The sequence below is a fragment of the Podarcis bocagei genome, assembly GCF_964188305.1.
Source record: "Podarcis bocagei genome assembly, chromosome: 13".
In the NCBI taxonomy this organism is placed as follows: Eukaryota; Metazoa; Chordata; class Lepidosauria; order Squamata; family Lacertidae; genus Podarcis; species Podarcis bocagei.
Window position 1 is genome coordinate 11,290,993 of NC_138138.1, and position 18,504 is coordinate 11,309,496.

Here is an 18,504-nt window from a genome sequence, read left to right on the forward strand (position 1 = left end):
CCAGTTTAAACCAGCTGTATTCAGCTTCTCTGAAGGAATAACCCAAACATCATGAAGTTTCTTTCACACAGAGAAGCTTCCAGAACCCTCTTAAATTAAGTAAAATAGGAAAGATCTCCACACATCAAATCAATACTTTCTGTTCTAAAAAATGCAAACTGACAGGAATTGGGAACTCGAGGCAGTGGGAGTAGTCTGAGAGGCCTTCTTAGACAGATATTGAATGTATTGGCACTTTGCCCAATCCCAGTGGTGTGCAAAATGTAGGGCTCCGTCCGCATGGTACATTTGAAGCGGCATCAAATAACTTTAAATAGGGTTCCCCCCAAAGAATTATGGGAGATGGCGTTTGTTAAGGGTGCTGGATGTTCTCCCCTCACAGAACTGCAGTCCCCAAAGTTTCTTGGGGAGAGGGATCGACTGTTAAACCACTCTTGAGAATTGTAGCTCTGTGAGGGGAATAGGGGTGTCCTAACAACTCTCAGCACCTTTAGCAAACTATAGTTCCCAGGATTCTCTGAAGGAAGCCATGGTTGCTAAAAGTAGTATGATACTGCTTTAAATGTGTGGCGCAAATGGGCCCTAACACTGTTAGAAATGTGAACGAGATGGAGAACTAAGGATGTATTGCTTGGAAACGGAATCTTGATTCATCTAAGTAATATTACTAATAATAATATTAATTCTATTATTTGTACCTTGCCCATCTGACTGGGTTGCCCCAGCCACTCTGGGTAAAAAGGTAAAGGGAACCCTGACCATTAGGTCCAGTCGTGACCGACTCTGGGGTTGCGGCGCTCATCTCGCTTTTACTAACAAAATATTAAAAACACAGCAAAACATCAAACATTAAAAACTTTCCTATACTGGGCTGCCTTCAGATGTCTCCTAAAAGTCATATAGTTCTTTATCTCCTTGACATCTGATGGAAGGGTGTTCCATAGGGCGGGTGCCACTACCGAGAAGGCCCTCTGCCTGGTTCCCTGTAGCTTCACTTCTTGCAGTAAGGGAACTGCCAGAAGGCCCTCGGCGCTGGACCTGTGTCCGGGCTGAACGATGGGGTTGGAGACACTCCTTCAGGTATATAGGACCAAGGCCATTGAGGACTTTAAAGGTCAGCACCAACACTTTGAATTGTGTTCCAAAACATACTGGGAGCCAGTGTAGATCCTTTAGGACTGGAGTTACAGGGTGGCTGTAGGAAATCATCAGGGCTACGGTCTCCAAAAAAGACACGCCACTCCCTTTTGTGCTTATACTCAGCAGGCAGTGAACCCAGGAAGAGGGAGGTAGCATTATTTAGGGCCCCGCAAACCATAGCTGTCTGAAGGGGCAGAGACCCTCCCTCCTGGTCAGGGCGGTCTTAAGCATATCCGGCGCCGTGGTGCAAAGATCCCTCCAGCGCCCTACCCCCCGTTTCCCAGAGTTGTCAGCCTTTTTACGGGGGGACCCCAAAGTTGTTGACCTTTTTTAGGAAAGGCTGCTCACACTGCTGCCCTGTGCTGCTCAAGCGTGGCTGAGCATTGGCTCCCGCGACGGGATCATAGTGTGGGGCTGGGCAGCCGGGCATGATGGGGGCAGCACAGGAAGCAGGTGGGGGTCTTGTCCGGGCAGGGACAGGCAAAGTGAGCTGGGCCGTCCACATCGCCGCAGAAGAGAAACGCGCTCACTCAGCCGCAGTCTCGCTGTCCTTGCTTGGAGAGGAAGGGGGTGGGAGGAGAGAGCATGACTGGAGGGGATCGGGCAGGGGAAGGAAACATGGTTCGTGTGAAGGTGTGCAGAGGTGGTGGGGGCAGCGGGAGGAGGCAGGCTCCGTGCAAGGCGGTGGAGAAGCAGGGGAAGGAGGGAGGGGCGCTGGGGGCAGCAGTTGCAGCGTGTAGCCTCAAGCGCAGGGATCTTTTGAGGTAGAGTAGACGAGGGGAGCGGGACATGGGTGGCGCTGTGGGTTAAACCACAGAGCCTAGGACTTGCCGATCAGAAGGTCGGCGGTTCGAATCCCCGCGACGGAGTGAGCTCCCGTTGCTTGGTCCCTGCTCCTGCCAACCTAGCAGTTCGAAAGCACGTCAAAGTGCAAGTAGATAACCTAGCCACTGTGGCAAGTAGATAACCTAGCCACAGTGACCTAGCCACTGTGATCCACGCGACGGTCACCTCCAGACAGGATTATTGTAACTCGCTCTACGTGGGGCTGCCCTTGAGACTGACCCAGAAACTCCAGCGGGTGCAGAATGCCGCAGCGAGACTCCTTACGGGGTCTTCGCTGCGAGATCACATTCACCCGGTGCTATACCAGCTGCACTGGCTCCCGGTGGAGTACAGGATCAGGTTTAAGGTGCTGGTTTTAACCTTCAAAGCCCTACACGGCCTAGGACCCTCGTATCTACGGGACCGCCTCTCCTGGTATGCCCCACAGAGGAACTTAACGGTCCTCAAATAAAAACATCTTGAAGGCCCCAGGCCACAGAGAGGTTAGGCTGGCCTCAACTAGAGCCAGGGCTTTTTCGGCTGCGGCTCCAACCTGGTGGAACGCTCTGTCACAAGAGACAAGGGCCCTGCAGGACTTGACATCTTTCCGCAGGGCCTGCAAGACAGAGCTGTTCCACCAGGCCTTTGGTTAGGGCACAGCCTGACTCCCTCCTTTGGCAATCTTTACAATACTTTAGTTTATGGTTGCCATCAATTTTGATTTTAATTAATTCTTATGATGTTTTTATAATGTTGCACTATTTTAGTGTTGTTAGCCGCCCTGAGCCCGGCTTCGGCTGGGGAGGGCGGGATATAAATAAAATTTATTATTATTATTATTATTATTAATAGGTACCACTCCGGCGGGAAGGTAAACGGCGTTTCCGTGCGCTGCTCTGGTTCGCCAGAAGCGGCTTAGTCATGCTGGCCACATGACCCGGAAGCTGTACGCCGGCTCCCTCGGCCAGTAAAGCGAGATGAGCACCACAACCCCAGAGTTGTTCACGACTGGACCTAATGGTCAGGGGTCCCTTTACCTTTACCTAGACGAGGAGAGCAGTGGTAGAGTCACGTTTATGATGCGCAGAGCTTGGGATGCAAGCACACACCACGCAGCCGAGGAGGTGGTGCGTTGCGGAGCCAGCAGAGAGCTCCCGACTGCGGGAAAGCATCCGGAGCCTTCGCGCCTCCGACGGGCGCTGGAGGCGTGCAGGCACCAAGCCCCCGCTCTGCCTCGCTTACCTCCCCGCTCTCCCCTCCCCGCTCTCCCCTCCCCGGACTCTCCGCTTGGTCCCCTGGCTCGCTGCGCCACTACGCCCAATGCTCCTGGAAGGCAGCTGTGGTGTGACACCTCTCTCCTGCTGCCGTTTTCTAGCTACCCGAGATCTGGTATTCATATACGACATTGGCAACGGGGACGAGAACCTGACGGTTCACCGGGACATGCCCTACAACGACAACGAGTGGCACGAGGTCAGGGCGGAGATCAACGTGAAGCTGGCTCGGATGCGGGTTGACCGGATGCCCTGGGTTGTGCGAGCAGCCCCTCGCCAGACCTTCATTCACATGAACCTCACGAAGCCTCTCTATGTGGGTGAGTGAGGATGGGCAGGGTGGTCTGAATGAATGAAAGAAAGAAAGAGGGAGAGAGAGAGACCCTATTGGACGAGGTTCTTTCATTGTTGATCACCTCAAACTAGAACCAGGCTGAATACAGCTTACTCATCAATATGAAAAAGCTCAGCCAGCTCAGTTTTTGTAACAGGCAAAATCTCATTTGTGTGTGTGTGTGTGGGGGGGAATCTAGCTTTATCATCTTCACCATCCTCTTCATTTTATTTGTTAAAAACTTTATTTCCATAGTTAAAAACTTCTAGGTTCATTTTTTAAAAAAAATATTTTTTATTTGATTTTACAGGTAAAAAGCTATCACATTACCAAATGCATCACCATATATAGAGATTTCTCTGAATCTCGAAACTCCCCCCCCCATGGGTTCTGTTGTCAACATTTATAATTGCATATTATTCCATAATCTCCATTTTTAATCCATAGTGTTTGTTACATTACAAGTGTGATTAAAATCCTGCTAATGTTTCCATCTGCTTACAGTGGTCCGCTAAATAAATTATCATTTCCCCCCATTCTTTTTTAAAGTTCTTGTCCAGCTTCAAAGGCAACGGACTTTACAAAAACACCTTGCTGTTTTCCACTGGGACCAGAAGACTTAAAACGAGGTTGCCTAGATCCAGCGAGGCAGCTGCTAACGTTTTCATTTCCTGTCCCCCTTTCTTAGGCGCTGCCGAATACTACCTGCGCCCCTTCTTGGGCTGCTTGCGGGGCCTGCGCATGAACGGGGTCACCCTCAACTTGGAGGGGAAAGCCAACGAGACGGAAGGGGTGCTTGTGAACTGCACCGGGCATTGCCGGAACCCTTTGGTGCCCTGCCGGAACTACGGCACCTGCCTGGAGGCCTATAGCCACTACACCTGCAACTGCTCGGTCTCTGCCTTTGAAGGACCTTTCTGCAACCTGGGTGAGAGCCCTAAACAAGTCTGGAGGGTTGAGGTGAAGTGACGAGGCGAGGAGGGGGCAGGACGGAGAAGACAGGGCTGATTTTTTCCCGCCTTCGTCGCATCAAGCAGTTGGTCCCTTACCTTTCCCGCCCCGACCTGGCCACAGTGATCCATGCGACGGTCATCTCCAGGCTTGACTACTGTAATTCGCTCTACGCGGGGCTGCCCTTGAAGCCGTCCCAGAAACTCCAGCGGGTGCAGAATGCTGCAGCGAGGCTCCTCACGGGGTCTCTGCCATGGGAGCATATTCACCCAGTGCTTTTCAAGCTGCACTGGCTCCCGGAGGAGTACAGGGTCAGATTTAAGGTGCTGGTTTTGACCTTTAAAGCCCTTCACAGCCTAGGACCCTCGTACCTACGGGACCGCCTCTCCCGGTATGCCCCACGGAGAGCCTCAAGGTCCATAAATAGCAACACCCTAGTGGTCCCAGGCCCTAAGGAAGTCAGAATAACCTCAACCAGAGCCAGGGCCTTCTCAACACTGGCTCCGGCCTGGTGGAACGCTCTGTCTCATGAGACCAGGGCCCTGCAGGATCTGATTTCTTTCCACAGGGCCTGTAAGACAGAGTTGTTCCACCTGGCCTTTGGCTTGGAGCCAATTTGATTCCCTCCCCCTCTTTCTTTTTCCTTTCTCCCCTGTGATGAGGCTGCATTTTAATGTTTCAATGTTTTGATGTTGTATTTTAATCTTGTTTTTAAGTTGTATTCATTCAGCCTGTTTTTATTATTGCTTGTTAGCTGCCCTGAGCCTGGCCTTGGCTGGGGAGGGCGGGGTATAAATAAAATTTATTATTATTATAATATTTTCCTTAGGCCTTTGACTCTCTGCCTAACCGTTGCCGTGTTCCCCCATCTATCCCCTTTTGCAGACATCGGCGCCTACTTCGAGCAAGGCACCTGGGTCCGCTACGACATCATGACGATGCCGTTGCACGTGGTCCGGGAGTTCTCCAACATTCTCCACCAGCCGATTCAGCCGCTCCCCGGCTACAACCTGACCAGGGAGGATGTGTGGCTCAGTTTCCGCACCACGTCGGCCCCCGCCGTCCTGATTTACGTCAGCACCTTTGTGCACGATTACATGACCATTTTGATCCGCGAGGACGGTGAGCATCACGGGAGCTAGCCCTGGGGCCCCCCCGAATCTGGCCTCTTTCTTGTTGACAACGCATCTTGCCATGGCGTCAGGATAGTTCATAGAATTGTAGAGTTGGAAGGGATTTCTCCCAGGGGTAATAGACTCCAGCCCTCCTGCAATGCCTAAATCTTAACTACAGCATCCATAGCAGATGGCCTAATAATAATAATAATATGTTTATACCCCGCCCATCTGGCTGGGTTTCCCCTGCCACCAGAATACAGTGGTACCTCGGGTTAAGTACTTAATTCGTTCCGGAGGTCCGTTCTTAACCTGAAACTGTTCTTAACCTGAAGCATCACTTTAGCTAATGGGGCCTCCTGCTACCGCCGTGCCACCGGAGCACGATTTCTGTTCTCATCCTGAAGCAAAGTTCTTAACCTGAGGTACTGTTTCTTGGTTAGTGGAGTCTGTAACCTGAAGCGTATGTAACCTGAAGCATATGTAACCTGAGGTACCACTGTATTAAAAATGCGATAAAACACCAAACATTAAAAACTTCCTTAAACAGGGCTGCCTTCAGATGTCTTCTAAACATCAGATAGTTGTTTATTTCCTTGACATCTGATGGGAGGGTTTTTCACAGGGCGGGTGCAACTACCAAGAAGGCCCTCTGCCTGGTTCCCTGTAGCCTCACTTCTCACAGAAGGTCCTTAGAGCTGGACCTCAGTGTCGGGGCTGGATGATGAGGGTGGAGACGCTCCTTCAGGTCTACTGGGCCGAGGCCATTTAGTTCAGCATCAGCACTTTGAATTGTGCTTGGAAATGCACCGGGAGCCAATGCACGTCTTTCAGGACTCAACACTGAAATGTTCACATGTTTCTTTGGTTGTTCCAGCGACGCTTGCCATCACACCAGCGTGGCATGCCTTTGAGAGCTGCTGTTTCAAAGTAACACCATCTCCTCCTTGCCGTCCCCTTTTACCTGTTGCCGTTTCCCTTGCAGGCATCCTGCAGCTGCACTACCAACTGGGCGCCCTCCCTGCCATCTACCCCCTGAGCACGCGCTCTGTGGCCGACGGACAGCCACACAGTATCAACGTCACGCGTGTCAATCGAACGTTGTACACACAGGTAAGGGGGGCCCTCTTGCTGCACGAGTGGGAAGGGGCCTGCAGAAAGGCGTCTTGCGACGGAAGGGACTTGGAGCCCCCTGATGTTGCTTGGCTCCCAACTCCCATCAGCCTCAGTTGAGTGATGGATGCCGCAGTTCAGCAATGCCTAGAGGACTACACATGGTCTTCACCTCTGGCCCTGTGGCTCTCTCACTGTCTGGAGGGAGGGAGGGACTCACGGGAGAGTAGCCCAGCAGCTTTCTGCTCTGCGGAGTGTGGCCCGTTGGTGTCATGTGGACAAACGGTTAAATTATGCAGTGCTTGGCTTCATGTCGCCAGGCACACATTCCCAGCGTCTGGAGGTTCTGAGATAAGGTGCCAGGTGTGCTGGGTTGCCATAGCAACACTAGCAAGGCCTGGCGTACGTCTTGCTGAGTCATTTACCCTTCCATTAGTTCAAGAATGCCTAGGTGTAGAAACAGATATAGCAGGCATTGCTTTTCTGATGTTTGTGTCCTGATGCCCATGCCATATTGTCCTTTCCTGTCAGGATACTGCCCTGTTTCCATGTGAGGAAGAGGCTCTGTGTTTTACCCAGCAGCGTTACCTAGCAGGGAGATAGTGTTACCGGATCTTTCTGTACATATGTATCTTTACTTCAGAGACCAGAAGAACTCTGTATAGTAGATAGCTGGGGCTCCACGTACTCTGCTGATATATCAAACTGGTTGTTGAGGTGTGGGGAACACAACCTTCCACAAGTAGACAACAGGGCCTGGGACAGCGCTGGGAATGGCTGAGTTCTCCACTGTAAAATAATAATAATAATAATAATAATAATAATAATAATAATAATAATAATGATAATGATGATGATGATGATGATGATGTTAGTATTATTTATAGCCCCCCCACTGGCTGGGTTTCCCCAGCCACTCTGGGCGGCTCCCAACAGAATATTAAAAACATGATAAAACATCAAACATTAAAAGCTTCCCTAAACAGGGCTGCCTTCAGTTGTCTTCTGAAAGTCAGATGGTTGTTTATTTCCTTGACATCTGATGGGAGGGTGTTCCACAGGGCAGGGGCCACTACCGAGAAGGCCCTCTGCCTGGTTCCCTGTAGCGTTGCTTCTTGGAATGAGGCAACCGCCAGAAGGCCCTCGGCGTTGGACCTCACTGTCCGGGCAGAACGATGGCGGTGGAGACGCTCCTCCAGGTATACTAGGTCGAGGCCGTTTAGGGCTTTAAAGGTCAGCACCAACACTTTGAATTGTGCTTGGCAATGTACTGGGAGCTAATGTAGGTCTTTCAAGAACAGTGTTCTATGGTCTTGGCGGCCGCTCCCAGTCACCAGTCTAGCTGCCGCATTCTGGATTAGTTGTAGTTTCCAGGTCACCAGTCCACTGTTCTCTGTGAGGGTATCCTGATCAGCCTTATAGTATGTCTTCTCTCTTCTTCCTTTCTTTAGTTGGATTATTACCCAGTCCAGGTCTACCAGCTCTCCCTTTTTGTGGATGGCAGACTCGACTCGCCCAAGGCGCTCTATCTTGGTCGTTTCATGGGTGAGTGAGAGTCGTGGGTCCTGCCCATTCTTGACATTGATTGTCCCATGCCCAGCTCCTTGGATGTACCAGTCAGCCTTCTGCTGCCCTGGTTCCTTCCAGTTACTTTGGATTTCCAACCCATGGCTAGTGGCCAACACCTGGAAAGCTCCAGATTGACCAGGGAGAGAGGGGGATGTCTGCTCCACATAACCTCACCCTGACATCCAACTCTACTTTGCTTTTAGGCTCGCAAACATAGTTCTCTCCCCCTTCCACTTCCACATCTCTGGATTCTGCCCTGCCCCTCGAAACAGCCTCTGTTGTCCCCTTTCTCCTGTGTTCCTGGAGACCCCCATTCCTTCTAATCGCCAGCTTGGGAGTGCCTCTCAGTTCCAAAGCAAAATGTGGCCACCCCAAAAGGAGGCGATGGTCTCTGCATCCTCAGGGGCCGCTCTTCGGTATATGGAAGTTTGTCGTTATATACCGTATTTTTCGCTCTATAGGACGCACCGGACAATAGGATGCACCGGACAATAGGATGCACCAGACCATAGGAGGGGGAGAACGGGGGGGGGGATTCTCCCCCTCTTTGCTCTGCACCCCTTCAGCGAAGCGGTAGGAGAAACAGAGCCCCTTCAATTTCTCCTCCTGCTTCGCTGAAGGGGCGCTGCGCAGAGAGGGAAAACTGTGCAGCACTTCTCCAGTGAAGTGAAGCCTGGAGAGCAAGAGGGATCGGTGTGCACTGACCCCTCTCGCTCTCCAGGCTTCAGACGGCCATCTGCAAGCCTTCGGAGCACGGCGGGAACTCCTGCTGCGCTCTGAAGGCTTGCGGATAGCTGCCTGAAGCCCCCGGAGCGCAGCGGGAGTTCCCTGCGCTCCGGGGGCTTCAGACGGCTTCAGCGAAAGCAATGCGAAGCCTCCGGAGCACGGGGGGAGCTCTCCCTCTGTATTTCGGAGGCTTCGTGTTGCTATCGCTGAAGCCAAGGAGCCTGCATTCGCTGCGTAGGACGCACACACATTTCCCCTTCATTTTTGGAGGGGAAAAAGTGCGTCCTATAGAGCGAAAAATACGGTATATGCCCAGTAGGGAACTGTGAGCTTCGATACTTAATAGAATTTGGTGGCAGCTGAGTCTGTAAGAGGAGGAGAAGGGTCTGACGCGGAGGCCGGCACCCTGGGGCCTCCTCTAAGGCAAATGGGGAACTCGTTTCTTCAAAGAGCCGCCATCACCCGAGCTCCTCTGCTCTTCCGTTGCCCTCCTGCCCCACTTTTTCACGTCTTCTCCTTCCACCCCACTTTCTGCAAGCTCTCCCCACCCCCCCTTTCCCTTTCTTTTCCCCCTTGTTGCATCTGTCAAACGCAGGCCTCTCTGTATGAACATTCTGTAACGGGGCTGAAAATGATTTTGCAGGTTCTGGGCTGAATAAATTATGCAGATCATATGAATTTTGCATGCGTGTCCTTAATTTGCATAGCATGCCCTTCTGTCGCTAGGCGGGGAAAGGAACAAAGAGCCCCTCTTCCCCAGGAGTGCTGCTTCACTTCCTGACAGACATTGACTCCTAAGCCTGTCCTTACAGATCTCAAGGCTTTTTCAAAAACTGATATGGCTGACCGTTGTCAGTGTTTTTGATTTGGGGTAGTTTTTATTTTATCTCATTGAACAACCTGTTTTATTACATACATTTAAACCCATTGACACACACACACACACACACACACACACACACACACACACTCACTCACTCACACATACGCACACTTATTTTTTTTCCCTTTTCTAAATTACATTTCAAAATATTCATTTCAACAACCATAAATCAATGACTTCCCTCCTTCTCTTTTGGTAGTTCATTTTGCATACTATAAAGGTAAAGGGACCCCTGACCATTAGGTCCAGTCGTGACCGACTCTGGGGTTGCGGCGCTCATCTCGCTTTATTGGCCGAGGGAGCCGGCGTACAGTTTCCGGGTCATGTGGCCGGCGTACAGTTTCCGGGTCATGTGGCCGGGTCTGACTAAGCCACTTCTGGCAAACCAGAGCAGCGCACGGAAACGCCGTTTACCTTCCCGCCGGAGCGGTACCTATTTATCTACTTGCACTTTGACGTGCTTTCGAACTGCTAGGTTGGCAGGACCAGGGACCGAGCAACGGGAGCTCACCCTGTCGCGGGGATTCAAACCGCCGACCTTCTGATCGGCAAGTCCTAAGCTCTGTGGTTTAACCCACAGCGCTACCCTCGTCCCTTTTGCATACTGTATACATCCCTGCATATTTTACATGAACTAAATTATTCAGTAATCCGTTTTTACATCCCTCAAAACTTATTTACACTGTTGAATTTATCTTAACGCTGCTAGCATTTTTAAATGAACACAATTTTCACCCATATATTCAGTGAACATTTTCCAGTCGTCTTTAAACGTGCATTCTTCTTGTTCTTTTATATTCTATATGTTAAGTCTGCAAGCTGCTTGTACAGTGGTGCCTCGCAAGACGAAAAGAATCCGTTCTGTGATTCTCTTCGTCTAGCGGTTTTTTCGTCTTGCGAAGCAAGCCCATTGACAGATTAGCGGATTACCGCTATTAGCGGCTTTTAGCGGCTTATCAGCTTATCGGATCAGCTGATAAGTGGCTTAGCGGCTTAGAAAAAAGGGGGGGAAGGAAAAAAAACCCGCAGGAACTCGCAGGACATTTTCGTCTTGCAAAGCAAGCCCATAGGAGATTCGTTTTGCGAAGCACCTCCAAAACGGAAAACTCTTTCGTCTAGCGAGTTTTCCGTCTTGCGAGGCATTCGTCTTGCGGGGCACTACTGTATTCCATCAATTTAAGTTGCCATTCCTCTTTGGTTGGGGCCTTGCCCGTTTTCCATTTTAGGGCTAACAAGACACGGGCCGTGGTAGTGGCATACATAAATAGTCTTTTTTGACACCTGGGAATTTCCCTCTGAATTATCCCCAACAAAAAGGACTCTGGTTTTTTTTGGGGGGGGTGTGTACTTTTAAACATTTTTTTCAATTCCTTATATATCATTTACCTGATTTGGGATAGTTTTGAGGGGGGTTAGGTGGAAGAAGCTGGCGTCCATTTAACTCTGTCCTGTTCCTCTTGTCTTCCATTTAACTCTTGTCTTCCATGATCCACAGAGACGGGCCTCATTCACCCGGACATCCAAAGATACAACACACCGGGCTTCACAGGTTGCCTCTCAGGAGTGAAATTCAACAGCATTGTGCCTCTGAAAACCATCTTCCGGGCCAGTGACAAAAATCCCATCCGCCCCTACAGTATCAAAGGGCGGCTGGTGGAGTCCAGCTGTGCCTCTATGCCCAACTCTTACGTCGAAACACCACCGGAACTTGACCCCTGGTACATAGACCCAGGTAAGGTAGCATTTATGGGGGAGGAAGGTGAGATGTTGGGCCTGCCCACTCATCCCAGAAGGGTTGGGGGCAAGGCTGTGCTTACCTGGGGGCGAGGGTGCCTCTTAATAAATTTAATAATAATAAATGTTATTTACACCCCGCCGTCCCCAGCTAGAGCCGGGCTCAGGGCGGCTAAAACCAATAAAATCACAGTAAAAACATAATGGGGGGGGGGGGAACGGACAACCAATTTAAAATACAGATTAAAATGCAGCCTCATTTTAAAAGTAGACCATAAGGGGAGGGCAACGTAAGGGTCAGACTGAGTCCAAACCAAAGGCCAGGCAGAACAGCTCTGTCTTGCAGGCCCTGCGGAAAGATCTCAAGTCCCACAGGACCCTAGTCTCTTCTGACAGAGCGTTCCACCAAGTCGGAGCCAGTACTGAAAAGGCCCTGGCCTTAGTTGAGACCAATCTAAGCACCTTGTGACCTGGGACCTCCAAAGTGTTGTTATTTAGGGCCTCCGGGGGGCATACCAGGAGAGGCGGTCCCGTAGATACGAGGGTCTTAGGCTGCATAGGGCTTTAAAGGTCAAAACCAGCACCTTAAACCTGACCCTGTACTCCACCGGGAGCTTGTGTAGTTGGTAAAGCACTGGATGAATGTGATCCTGCAGCAAGGACCCCGTAAGGAGCCTCGCTGTGGCATTCTGCACCCGCTGGAGCAGCCCTAGCCTTCCTTCATGTGTCCCAGGCGATGTTTGGGCCAGAACCCTTGGACTAATCTACACTAGTGAGTTAAAATATTATAGAGTGGTACCTTGGTTCTCGAACGGCTTAGCTGACAAACAAATCGGCTACCGAACGCCACAAGCCCGGAAGTAAGTGTTCCGGTTTGCGAACGTTTTTCGGAAGCCAAACGTCTGACGTGGCTTCTGTTGAGGGCAGGAAGCTATTGCAGCCAATCGGAAGCCGCGCCTTGGTTTTCGAACCGTTTCAGGAGTCGAACGGAATGGATTAAGTTCGAGAACCAAGGTACCACTGCGAATGCGTTATAAACATGTGACACCAGAGGGCACTGTCATCAATGTAAAATTGCATTGCTGTTGTTTTATTTTGAGCGTTTTTACAATCACAATTTAAATCACTAGTCAATAAGACTTGATTTAAATCATCATTTTTTAACAGAAAGACTCAATATTGCTGGGATCATCTTAATATTTACAACCAGAGGAAGATTTCATTTTTGGAATAATAAATTTTCAGAGTAGTTTTTACAGTTATATCAAAATTACTGATTTGCTTATACTATTAGAAATACATAGATAATTATGAAATTATTGTGAGGTTCAATAAGTTAACTGTTTAAATTTGGACTTTTCTGCTGTCCTTTATTGGAAGGAGATAATAATTTCCTTAATGACAATTTAAACAATTTATTTAACTAAAACAATAACATTATAGCATATGTATCCATGTTTGTTAACTGATGTGGTTAAACATTTTTTAAAAAAACTTAGACTTGCGTTTTAGCACACATGAAAAACTTAAAACAAATCCTTATTTCCTGATGAATAGCTTTTGGACTATAATGTAACTTAAACAGAAAACGATCTTTAGAAATTTTTTTCCTCCAAAAGCAATTCGTTTTAAAAATGTGAGTTAAATAAAAAAAATCTGATTTAAATAAAAAATCCAGTTTAAATTTTGAAAAATCTGTTGTTGTTTTTTTTTAAAAAATCATTGATTTTTATCCACTCTGGTCCTCTGTGTCCTTCTAGTTGACTTCCTGTACATCCACGACGACGGCTGGATCGCGATCATCATTGGAGGTGAGTCTGAGACTAAGAGGGTTGCTGGGAGCTTTTGCCCAAGAGCTACACTGTGGGAGCTTGGCCCATGGGAGCTTTGAGAGCTCAGATTTAGATGCTGACTGTGGCCTACCGTGCTACAGCCAGACCTAGGAACGGAGGAAGCCACAGGATGCCACGGGTCCACCTAAGGGCATAGCACTGTCCGCGTCGGTTAGCAGTAGCTCCCCAGGGTTTCAGATGCGGAAGGGGGCATTCCCAGCCTTAACCTTTAAAGCCCTAAATGACCTCGGTCCTGTATACCTGAAGGAGCATCTCCACCCCCATCATTCAGCCTGGACACTGAGGTCCAGTGCCGAGGGCCTTCTGGCAGTTCCCTCCCTGCGAGAAGCCAAGTTACAGGGAACCAGGCAGAGGGCCTTCTTGGTAGTGGCACCGACCCTGTGGAACGTCCTCCCACCAGATGTCAAAGAGAAAAATAACTACCAGACTGTTAGAAGACATCTGAAGGTAGTCCTGTTTAGGGAAGCTTTTAATGTTTGAGGCATTAGGTAAAGGTAAAGGGACGCCTGATCATTAAGTCTAGTTGTGGCCGACTCTGGGGTTGTGGCGCTCATCTCGCTTTATTGGCCGAGGGAGCCGGCGTACAGCTTCCGGGTCATGTGGCCAGCATGACTAAGCCGCTTCTGGTGAACCAGAGCAGCTCACGGAAATGCCGTCTACCTTCCCGCCGGAGCGGTACCTATTTATCTACTTGCACTTTGACGTGCTTTCGAACTGCTAGGTAGGCAGGAGGTGGGACCGAGCAACGGGAGCTCACCCCGTTGCAGGGATTCGAACCGCCGACCTTCTGATTGGCAAGTCCTAGGCTCTGTGGTTTAACCCACAGCTCCACCGGCGTTCCCGTTTGCTGCAATACTGTATTTTAATATTGTGTTGGAAGCCGCCCAGAGTGGCTGGGGAAACCCAGCCAGTTGGGTGGGTTATAAATAATACTAACAATAATATTTATTATTATTATTATTATTATTATTATTATTATTATTATTATTATTATTATTTTGATGATGATGATTTACAATGGAGAACTCAGCCATTCCCAGTGCTGTGACAGCGCTATTATTATTATTTTATTTATTTATTATTATTATTATTTTGTTATTATTATTATTATTAATTATTATTAAAATAATAACTGGAGAAGCTGGGAGTTGAACCTGTCACCTGCAGGCAATCCAGAGTCTACCAAGGAGCTACGGCCCTGCCCACGTGTAGCCTCGCTTCTGGGTTATTCTCGTCCTCCCCCTTCACTCTCGCCTTTCTCCCTCAGTGATCTTTTTCCTGCTCCTGCTGCTGGCGGCCGCTCTCCTCTTGATGTACCTGCACCACCACCGCTACAAGGGCTCGTACCACACCAATGAGCCCAAGGCTATCCAGGACTACAACAGCAGTAGCAGCAGCGGTGGTGGCGGCGGCGGCAGCAGCAGTGGCAGCGGCGGAGCTCCTCCCGTCCCGCCGGCGAAGCCTGCCGCCTCGCGGAAGGATCAAAACTTGCCACAAATCCTGGAGGAGTCCAAAACCGAATAGCCGACCGGAGCCAGGAGCGCCGATTCCTCCCTCCGATGGTGCTGGCTGCAGCCTTTTGGCAAGACCAAACCTGAACTGCCAACTGTGCCACTTTCTGGGAAACCGACCTTCTCCCCCCCGACAGCCCCACTGCGAGACGACGGCCCTCTTGGCGCCTCAGCCTTGTTTCACCTGCACATCCTGTGGAGTGTTGCTGCATCTTCCGGTTGGATCCAATAACCGATGGGCAGGTGTCAATCAAAGGTCCCCAGCCCGAGTTTTTTTCCCTTTAATAGCCTGATTCTCCCCAGTCCCGTTTCTCATCTCTTGATCAGGTTGATGCCTAAGAAGATGCCCAAATGATACCTGAGGGTGGTTGTTCCCCGACCCCCAGAGCTATTAAGTCTCTCTGCACTCCTGTTTCTGGACTGTGCAGAGTCTCCTTTGGAGCAAAATTGGGGTGGCAGAGGCGACGTATGACAGGCTGTGGCAAGCAGCCCGTGCTCGGACTTCCTCCAAGCCAAACTCCACAGATCTTTGCCGTTTGAAGAGAGACACTGGACGTTCAATATTGCACTTTCTTCTTTTTATTTTGTTTTTACGGAACAAGGGAAAATGCAACGCAATATCCATTCTGGCCTTTTCACGCGTGACTCACTAGCACATAGTCTTCCTTGCTTAATTGCTTAGCATTTAATTAAAACAAAAACAAAAAAGCCATTAGTCGAGCCATGCAATATAGCGTATTTTAGATCTCGGCACGTTATATTGTGCCCTGAGAGAAATCCAATGTGCAATGTAGGTACCTGCCTGCCAGTATATATAAAAATATATATAAATATAAATATATTTCTGTGTGCAGCTGCAGCGCATGGAAGGATCACTCGCACTTTGCTACCACTTTGCTGCTTTCGTAAATCAGGGTTTTGAGAATTTTAAGATTCTTTCTACCTTCCCTTCTTCCCTTTTAGTTGTGGTTTATTAGACAGACTAGTTTTTTTATTCTATCGGTTTGTATAAAAAACACAAAAGCAGAAGTCTGATGTTCTGTTTTTTCAAGTGATGTCGTCTGTGTGGTCTGTAGTTTGCTACTTCGGGGAAGGAGGTTTTGCTCTTGGGTAATTCTTCCAACCCTCTTCCTCCCCCTACCTTTTGAAAAGCTAAGTTCACTCGTGAAATGTTAAGAAGATAAAAACTGTGTAGCAGAAGCAAAATGGATTTATTTTATCCAAAAGCCCAGGGCTATTCTTGGGCGGTTTATTTTTTCTAAGGAGCTGTTTGTCTGGACAAAACGTGAAGGTTACCTAAATAAATAAATGTAAAGAAAGTTAAGTCAGGGCGATGACGACGTGATCCTGTGTCATTTTGTGGGGAGGTGATGGTGTGAAGGCTGTTGTTCAAAAGTATCTAAATTATGAATTGAGTTTTAACAGGCAGCCCTCCAGCGGTTCTCAACCTGTGGGTTCCCAGATGTTGTTGGACTACAACGCCCATCATCCCTGAGCTCTGGCCTTGCTAGCTAGGGGTGATGGGAGTTGTGATTCAACAACATCTGGGGACCCACAGGTTGAGAAAGGCTGCAGGCATAGTCCAAGCAACCACCAGCATTGTGTTAAAGGTAAAGGGAGCCCTGACCATTAGATTCATAGAGTTGGAAGAGACCACAAGGGCCGTCGAGTGCAACCCCCTGCCAAGCAGGAAACACCATCAGAGCACTCCTGACATATGGTTGTCAAGCCTCTGCTTAAAGACCTCCAAAGCAGGAGACTCCACCACACTCCTTGGCAGCAAATTCCACTGTCAAACAGCTCTTACTGTCAGGAAGTTCTTCCTAATGTTTAGGTGGAATCTTCTTTCTTGTAGTTTGGATCCATTGCTCCGTGTCCGCTTCTCTGGAGCAGCAGAAAACAACTTTTCTCCCTCCTCTATGTGACATCCTTTTATATATTTGAACATGGCTATCATATCCCCCCTTAACCTCCTCTTCTCCAGGCTAAACATGCCCAGCTCCCTTAGCCGTTCCTCATAAGGCATCATTTCCAGGCCTTTGACCATTTTGGTTGCCTTCCTCTGGACACGTTCCAGTTTGTCAGTGTCCTTCTTGAATTGTGGTGCCCAGAACTGGACACAGTACTCCAGGTGAGGTCCAGTCATGGCCGACTCTGGGGTTGTGGTGCTCATCTCGCTTTATTGGCCGAGAGAGCCGGCGTACAGCTTCCGGGTCATGTGTCCAGCATGACTAAACTGCTTCTGGAGAACCAGAGTAGCGCACGGAAACGCCGTTTACCTTCCCGCCAGAGCGGTTCCTATTTATCTACTTGCACTTTGACATGCTTTCGAACTGCTAGGTTGGCAGGAGCAGGGACCGAGCAACGGGAGCTCACCCTGTCGCGGGGATTCGAACCGCCGACCTTCTGATCAGCAAGTCCTAGGCTCTGTGGTTTAACCCACAGTGCCACCCACGTCTCGAGGGTGTGTTAGGATGGTTCAAAATCTCCACTGCTGCAAAGTTCCTGCTCTAGACTCACGTTCCTTTTGCACATAGAGAATTGACGTGCTGGGGTGAGAACGGCAGCAGCAAAACCGGCTAGAGCTGCCCTAGCTATGCAAGGCAATCGGATCTCACAACACATAAAAGCTGAAACCCAAACATTGTTTGCTGCAAAGGCCAGCACAAAATGTGTGGCTCCTATGGTGAACAACAGGGTGAAGAGACGTTGGCTCCTACAGCTAACGCTAGAATGATGGGCAACCCTTGCCCCGAACTCTGAATTAAGGCAACAGCTTTCTTAAGCCTACCAGAATGTCACACAATAGCATGCAAGCTCTCAGTTTCCCCAGAACTCTTCATCAAGTTAGATAGTTAAAAAAACCCCAGCAACCCATAAGCAACGGAGGGTGTCTATATTTCAAGTTCTTCCCCCGCCCCCGTCTTCAAAGTCTGTTGTTCCCTTTTCTGCTGCAACTTGTACCTATTTTTATTTTTTAAAAAGGTCCTCGTGAAAATTCATCAAGTGTTGAAGAGAGGATGGAATCACCCGTTGTAAATGCGTTTCCTCTTCCCAGGCGGCCTGGATGCATCCTGAATTGTGCAAAATGTCTGCTACTTCCCCCCAACGGTCAAAACTCCCATTGTTCTAGGCGTGTTTTGCGACAGGGAAGTTTGTTAACGTGAGCAGTTTCTGAGCTCTGGGTGCAGTACTGAGCCCAAGATTTCAGATTAAAACTGCAGAGTGGAAGGAAAGGAGGACGTTTTCCTGCCTCCCCACTTCCAGCTACTCTCTGAAGACTGGAAAAGAGACCCTCTTAAGAATATTAGGGGGGTGGGCAGGGGAAGGACTAGACCATGTGAAAAATGAACATGATATTTTAGCTGCAGTTCATTCATTCTCAGCTTTGTATTCTTGTTATAAAGAAAAGGCTCACCTAGACATTCTGTTGTTGTGCCCAGAACCTAGGTTGAAGGTGCCATTTAGCTCCTAGC

General features: G+C 49.2%; 1 protein-coding gene across 1 annotated transcript in view; it reads left to right on the forward strand.

Moving 5' to 3' along the window:
* CNTNAP1 (contactin associated protein 1) overlaps positions 1-16,352 on the forward strand; it is a 41,788-nt gene extending 25,436 nt beyond the window's left edge. Inside the window, exons 17-24 of the mRNA XM_081166094.1 lie at positions 3,341-3,559; positions 4,262-4,501; positions 5,410-5,646; positions 6,625-6,752; positions 8,204-8,297; positions 11,426-11,662; positions 13,425-13,475; positions 14,785-16,352. Of these exons, the coding sequence (XP_081022220.1) occupies positions 3,341-3,559; positions 4,262-4,501; positions 5,410-5,646; positions 6,625-6,752; positions 8,204-8,297; positions 11,426-11,662; positions 13,425-13,475; positions 14,785-15,041 (1,463 nt within the window). The 3' untranslated portion in view covers positions 15,042-16,352. The remainder of the gene's footprint in view (positions 1-3,340; positions 3,560-4,261; positions 4,502-5,409; positions 5,647-6,624; positions 6,753-8,203; positions 8,298-11,425; positions 11,663-13,424; positions 13,476-14,784) is intronic.
* Positions 16,353-18,504: the final 2,152 nt, after the last annotated feature.